Source organism: Lactuca serriola, chromosome 5, assembly GCF_051521515.1.
Source record: "Lactuca serriola cultivar US96UC23 chromosome 5, Lser_US96UC23_V15, whole genome shotgun sequence".
NCBI classification, from domain to species: Eukaryota; Viridiplantae; Streptophyta; class Magnoliopsida; order Asterales; family Asteraceae; genus Lactuca; species Lactuca serriola.
Genome location: NC_136412.1, coordinates 71176123 through 71183474, shown reverse-complemented (window position 1 = coordinate 71183474; position 7352 = coordinate 71176123). Strand labels below are relative to the sequence as shown.

The window sequence follows — 7352 nt, the reverse complement described above, 5'->3', positions numbered from 1 at the left end:
AATAGCGATCGACAGTGATGGAGGAAGGTGGTGGTTATCACCGCTCGCCGGTGTTCATAATCCGGAGGAGAAAATCGAAGATTTGAAGTCGAAAATAGTAGATCTGAAGACGAAAATTGTAGATCTGAAGAGAAATCATAGATATAAAGCTGAAATTGTAGATCTCAAGAGGAAAATCGTAGATCTGAAGCTGAAATTGTAGATCTGGAGCAAACCGAAACTTGTGGATCTGATGGCGGTGGTTTGTCGGCGGTAAGAGGCGTCGGCGGTTCGCTGACGGTAGGAGGTGGTGGCAGTCAATGGTGGTGGCTGGTGGCTAACCGGTGGTAATGTTTGTGTGTTCTTTAAATTTGAGATGAGAGAGAAAATAATCATGTAAGAATGTATTTAGTTTGTTTAGATCTTGTTATAAAATGGGGTTCTTATCGTTTTTAATTTTTAATGGCAAACCTATATATATATATATATATATATATATATATATATATATATATATATATATATATATATATATATATATATATATATATATATATATATATATACCAATTTAAGCAAGAATATTCTAAAAAAAATTCGCCATATGATTATGCAATACAATGTTTACCTTTTTACCATTTTATATAGCAATGTTTCACATTTTTACCGATTCACGAATAATGTTTCACCTTTTCGCATATTTATGCAAAATGTTTCATTTTTATTTATTTATTTATTAATCTATGCAACAATATCCGTTTTTAGTATGTAATCCTTTTCTTGTTTTACCAATTGCAACAGTAATCCAAAAAATTTCGTCATATGATTTATGCAATAGTAAAAGAAATATAATTCAACCAACACTTGGTCTACTTTTAAATAATCCAATCAATAGGAGCACAATCAAATCTTTATTTTATTCAAGTTTTAGTTCAAAATTTATCTTTATAAACTATAGTTTGCCTACGTATAGAATTTATCTAAAACTTTTCCTTCATTAAAAAAAATACAACAGAAAACGATAATCCTATTTAATCATTGTTTTGTTAAGTAATAGTACCAAATCAGATTACATTCTTTAGTGTAAATTCCGAGCTAAAACATCTAATTACCAATTCAAACCCATTGTTCTTGATCACTATAAAACAAAAATATAACTAATCTATCAAATATTACAACCACACATTCAACAAAGCACAATCACAGTGTGTGCTACTCAGCCACCAAAGGGTATTTATGTCATTTCCTTCATGGAGAAAAAAAAATAACACAATTTATAAAGATTCTGGACTTGTGGAAGGTCTGATTCTCGATGGCATCCGCATTCTTTGATTATCTTGGTTTCCAAACATGAAGGTATTGTTTCGGGGCGTAATGGACATTTTACTCAAATTCATATCAAAATCATCATCATCATCATCATCTTCATAGCTCATGGGCCCTCTTCCATTAGAGACCCCATCATTGGCTTCATCATCATCACTAACACCTTCCTCATCATCATCATCATCTTCATCATCATAAGTTGTTCTCACCATTGACCAGTATATGAAATTTGGTCGGATGAAACTGTAGGTTTAATTGAAATTTATTATAAAATATTTCTATTTTATATATATATATATAAAAAAAAAAAAAAAAAAAAAACTAACCTGTCAGACTTTTTCAACAAATAAGGATCAAAAGGGAAGAACAAATCAAGCCTTTCAAATCCACCAAAAGCTCGAGATAATTCGGATTCAAGCAAATCATGAAAGACAAAAGTACCCTCAACATGAAACAAGCCAGCTGCTTTAGCTTGACTCAAGAACTCCTCTACTATAGATGGTAAGCACACCTACATATTTAAGAAAATTGATCAAGGGGTTGAATTTGTAGTTTGATGATAATTAAAGGGTTGAATTTGTAGTTTGATGATATTTTTTTTTTACCTCTAACGGGTTCAATGCATGCTTCAAAATTCTCTCTAATGGCATGTTACAAAGCTGAGATTTTAGCCTTGGGAAAGCCAGAATTGATCTCATACGAAAGCAAAGCACATACATAATCGCCTGTGTATTATATAAAGATATTGCAATCACATTAACAAGAAATAGCAATGTACTTTCGTTTCTTCCTTAAGAAGAAAAAAGAAATACATTAATATATATAAAAGTATGTTGCTATTTCTTGAATTTAGCCTATTATAATACCTGGCATCCAGCATAAAAAACTCGATGAACTTTTGGATTTATTTCACCACTGCTCAGGTTTTCACAATATTTAGAAAACCAATCCACCATACTGAAACAACAAACAATATACAAAATTTGTTTGTTAATATACTTAATACAAAAAATATAAATGATAAAAGTTAAAAAAAAAATAAAAATAAAATAAAATAACCTTTCCAATACGATTGTGACATAAGAAGCAGACAAGAACTTTGCACGAGACAGGTAACTTGCAAGATAAGCAACAGCACTCATTCTGCAATGCAAAAAACAACATATTATAATTTTTATTGTTAGCTAAATGCCACATCAGCACCTTTGACCAAGTCAAAAGCTTCAATGACATATGACTTGCAATCAAAAGTTTAGTACAAAATATAAAATTTTCATTGCCATTTCATGACATTAAGCCATATATTAAATATGATCATAAAATTTGTGAACTCTTTGATTATGACATTTGTGAATTAACTGACACAATTTTCACATAAATTGCTTTAATAAAAATTTGTAGGATTACAAACCTCCAATCTTGAGGATAAATGGTGCTTTTAAAGATTTCAACAAGTCTGCTCACGAATAGGGTCCCACAATCTTCAGGGTCAAGTGAACAAGCATAGAACATTACAAACTACAATTTTAAAAAACATAAAATTTAATTATAAAAGGATGGATTAAAAAAAAAACAAGAAACAATCAGAAAAAAAAAAAGGATTAGTTTGTTACTTGAGCAAACTTTGACTTGTATGCATTCAACACAGTGCTCTGAAATGACTGAAGAAGCACCTCGAATACCTAATTCAAAATTCAAGTTATAGATAATAGAATATATAAATAGTTTAAGTAATGTAACAATTTTTTTTATCTTGTTGAAAAGTTGTAATTTGAATTATAACATTCTACTTTCACCCTTTTTCTTATTTTTCAAAGTAGAATGTTGTAAACATGAAGGTAGAATGCTATAATCAGTAAAATAATGAAGCATACATTGTTGTTTCTTTCATTAAAATATAAATTGTAAAATAAGTGGTTGCATAAACAGAAAAAATGAAGTACCTGAACCAATCTGCCATTTTTGAAACATGATTGAAGGTGATCAAAGGTAAGAACCATTAAAGTATCCAACTTTTGAGCAACTACATTTCCCCAAAGAACTTTTCTTCCAGAATATTCTCTCTGAGGCTGAAGAAAAGTCAATGATATATAAGTCAAAAGAACTCAAGAATATTGTAATCAAACACTAAAAACTAATACTTATCCAATAAACAATTCAATTATTTGGATTCTTGAAAGTTAATATTTAAATTACCTCATCCATTTCAATCTCAGTTTCATCTACAGGTCTAGCCATATCTTCAAGCTCCATTTCAAAGATGCCTTTACTTGGATCATCAAGCAAAATTTCATCCCATCCTATCTCCACCTAAATCAAATTCATTCAATCCCATTACTTTTATACTCAATAAACAGTTTTTAAAATCAACTACTGAAATATATATATAAAAAAAAAGACTCACATCTAGGTCTATAAGCCTATTCACCAATTCAAAAAGCATAGCATTTCCAACAAGCTCTCCCATATCACCACTCTCCAACATTAACATGTTCTCAACATACACAACCATTTGCTGCAAAAACAATAAAGTTTATAAACATTCCCACCATATCACATTATCAATAAAAAAAGGAAACTTTTAACTTGTAGAATTGATAACAAGTGTTGATATTTGATTTCCTTTCGAGTTTTGGCTTATGTGGCATTCAGACAACGATGATGTGGTGTGTAGATCAAATGTAAGTATGGGTAGAAAAGGGTTGGAAATTGATCTATCTATAAATAGAAATATGTATATTAGACTCACAGCTTCTTTGGAGAAGACATTTGGAACCCTTTCTCTGACAATTTGTTCCAATCTTGAAGGTGCTAATGGCACTAAATCAGCAATCCCTTTGAGTGCAGAATGTACACGAGTAAGAACTTGATCTTTTTTTGCTAATCCACGTGGCTGCTTCAATATCTCCAAGAAATTGTAAGGTGGAATGAAGTTGCTTACAAGCATATCCAAACACAAATCAACATATTTTCCACTTGAGGAAGCCTAATTTAAAGTGTAACATTAAAAAGTTAGAATTTTGAACAAGAAAATGTTTGTTTTAGAAAAATATGAGATAGTAATTAGTAAATGTACCAATGCTACTACTAATTCGACCAATGCATCCATCACATCTGGCCCATAGTTCCATAAGCTCATTCCACATATCTATAAAAAGTACAATTTATTAGTATTATTGTTATCCACAAAAAAAGATAGAGATGAGAAGTTATAAATATAGAAAATTTCATCTTACAGAAGAAAGAAGAGAACGGTGGTGCACAACATCAATGTAGGAAACTGCTCCAGCTAAGGCCCGTAAAATTGTCTGTTGAGATTTAAAGAAAAAAGATAATTATTTAAAATGTTGAAAATAATTTGTTTTTTTAACTTGATTTATTAATGAAAGAAAGCTTACCACAAGCATGGCAACTTCATCTGGGACTAGGCGCACATTGTGATGCATATTCCCAATGATTTGATCATATTCATCGGTATCACCCTGAAACATGTTATAAGTTATAAGTATAACACATTCAAAAATTAAAAATCAAATGGATTCTTGTACAAATTCAACACCAATACTTGTTCATTGATATTGTCATAGATTTTAATGTAGTTTAAAATTTCTCTAGTCCTTGAGGATTTTAAACCTGTTGATGGTTAGTTTGTAACAAGATTACAAGTTTGATGATTAGGATCCCTAATTGGCTATAAATTTGATGAGGTTTAACTTTCAAACCCGGTAAATTACAGTTTCTATTTCGATTCCAAATCTTAATTATCCCCTTTCGTTTTGGGTAAAACTGAACACAACTTTTTTTTTATTTAGAACACAATCGGAAAAAACGATGCTTGTTATTCGAAATTTTGACTGAAATATGTGAAAAGAGAGGTTGAGAAGAAGGTGTATCATAAACTAGGTTCAAATAATATTTAATCAAATCACAAAACATAACAAGAATGATGGCTTACCAATAGAACAGATTTTAGGGCTTCCCGAACATGATGAGACAGCTCATAATCACTAACATCCCCCATCTCAGCATGCCCATCTGCTACTCCTCCCATCGCGGAAACCCGAATGTAAATTCGACAAATTTAACCTATTAAAAATTGGCGAAAAAGAAGGAGCTTGACAACGCTTCGGATTGGAAAATTCAAAGAAAGCATAAAAAAAGGAAGAAAGAAAGCAGAAAATAATGAAGAAAATTGGAACCTGGGGTCGGTGCGATGGAGTTGTGGCTATCAAAGGTCTCCGGCCGGTGGCTTCACAGGGGATGCAACGGCGAGCAGGGAAGAGTTGACGTGAGGAACAGATAGCGAGAGGCGATGCTGTAATCGTAAAAGAAACCCTAGATTGAAGGTAAGAAGGGTCTGTGCTCAGATTTTTGTAGCTGAGTATGTGTTTTGCCGCCAGACCAACCATCAAACGAAGGATGTTGAGTTGTTTTAAACCCTAATGCATAACCCTTCGCAACAGGGGTAGAATGGTAAATAAATGGTTACCTAAGGATACTATGGAGATTTCCTATATATTAAAGGGTTCAAGTGTTGATATTGCATAATTGAGAGAGGAAGACAGCATATCAAGTCGACGAATATGAGTATCATTCTGTTTTACTTTCTTACTTTTACGACGGATAATTTGTTTTAACGATTTTTTTTTTATTAGCGGCGAACTATTTTTTTGGGTGATTAGTTATCTTTATGAAGCATTTTATATTTTAAAAAACATATAATGTATTTGTAAATATCACTTAGGGTTAAAATATATCCATAATTTAGATATATATTTGTATAATATAATTGGTGGTTATAATGATAAAATTAGGATAGATTATATTTGAATGATGCGTTAGAATAATCTTATGGTGATTAGATGGATGATTATATGAATGGTTTTGGATAATTTGGATAGACGCTCTGTTATTTAGAAATAGAACAACTATTTCAACAGGGGAATAACTTTTAGATCAACTCAAGTCTTAAAACACTCAAACTTATCTTATTTATTCCATATGCGCAAATGCTCTATTTATAGGTTCAAAGAGAGCCGGTTATATGATTGATTTGTAATCATATGATTGCAATACGACAAACATATTTACAATATAGCCCCCTAAACTATTGAATGTTACACACTTTATCTCACATCTTACAAACGCTACGTCCTATTCTAGATATCACTTACAAACTATACGTCATGTTCGATAGATGACATATACCTTATCGACACATGACACTTGTTCTATCGATAACAACAAATAAGATTGTGGGTGGGAAGAAGGGGGGGGGGGGTGTTTGAGTTTTCAGTGTGGTGACGAGGCATAGATTTTGGAGTAAGGGATCTTCTGTGACAACCTGAAATTTCCATTATATACAAACAATATCACTTCAATAGAAGTTATAACAGTCACAGTTAATTTTCAGACCTTTTCGTGTAAGTTTGAGTAAATTAGGGTTTACACTTCAGGAAATATCAGGAGAGTGGATGCACTAGGGTTTTGTGCAACATTGTTATTCCAACACTCTGTTATATTAGAAATCATTTCAGGAATAAAAATATTTTCTGCCAAAAATATCTCAGGACTATAAATAGAATTCTGAACCAAATTCATTAATTATTCGCATTTCCAACTAGAGAAAAGCCATTTTCTCTCTCACGGATCTTCGGGTTTTTATACCAAAACGTGAGTAACTCTCTCTAGTAGTGTTAGAAAGCTTATTATGTGTTTATAACATGATTTAGATAGCTAAATAACTAGATTTAGGAGTTTACTCCCCAAGGTGTTCTTGGGCGGTAAACTCCCGAAACAATGCCTAGACCTTCCCTCGTGTTATGCTACTTCCTTAGACACATATATAAGTGTATTTGGGACAAGAAAACAACCATGAAACACAAAAGCATGGGTGTTCACGGCCCAAGATGATCTTGGACCGTGAACTCCAAAAACTTGGATCAAAGGGTGCTTTTAAGGCACCTAAAGCCTTAGACATTTACTTGGAATTGTTCCCACTTAAATCAAGGACTAAAGCACATCAAAAACACATCTTTTTGGGAGAT

General features: G+C 32.0%; 1 protein-coding gene across 1 annotated transcript; it reads right to left on the bottom strand.

The window, feature by feature from the left end:
• Positions 1–986: 986 nt before the first annotated feature.
• LOC145052597 (RNA polymerase I specific transcription initiation factor RRN3 protein) lies at positions 987–5731 on the bottom strand. Its single transcript, XM_079000436.1, has 16 exons — positions 5505–5731; positions 5261–5391; positions 4704–4787; positions 4542–4613; positions 4382–4453; positions 4055–4291; positions 3710–3820; positions 3502–3615; positions 3249–3374; positions 2919–2987; positions 2717–2823; positions 2365–2448; positions 2172–2262; positions 1911–2030; positions 1632–1816; positions 987–1548 (listed from the first exon to the last, which is right to left on the bottom strand). The coding sequence occupies exons 2-16, from the start codon at positions 5354–5356 to the stop codon at positions 1254–1256; spliced, it is 1863 nt and encodes a 620-aa protein (XP_078856562.1). The 5' UTR covers positions 5357–5391; positions 5505–5731; the 3' UTR covers positions 987–1253.
• Between the last annotated feature and the right edge of the window lie 1621 nt (positions 5732–7352).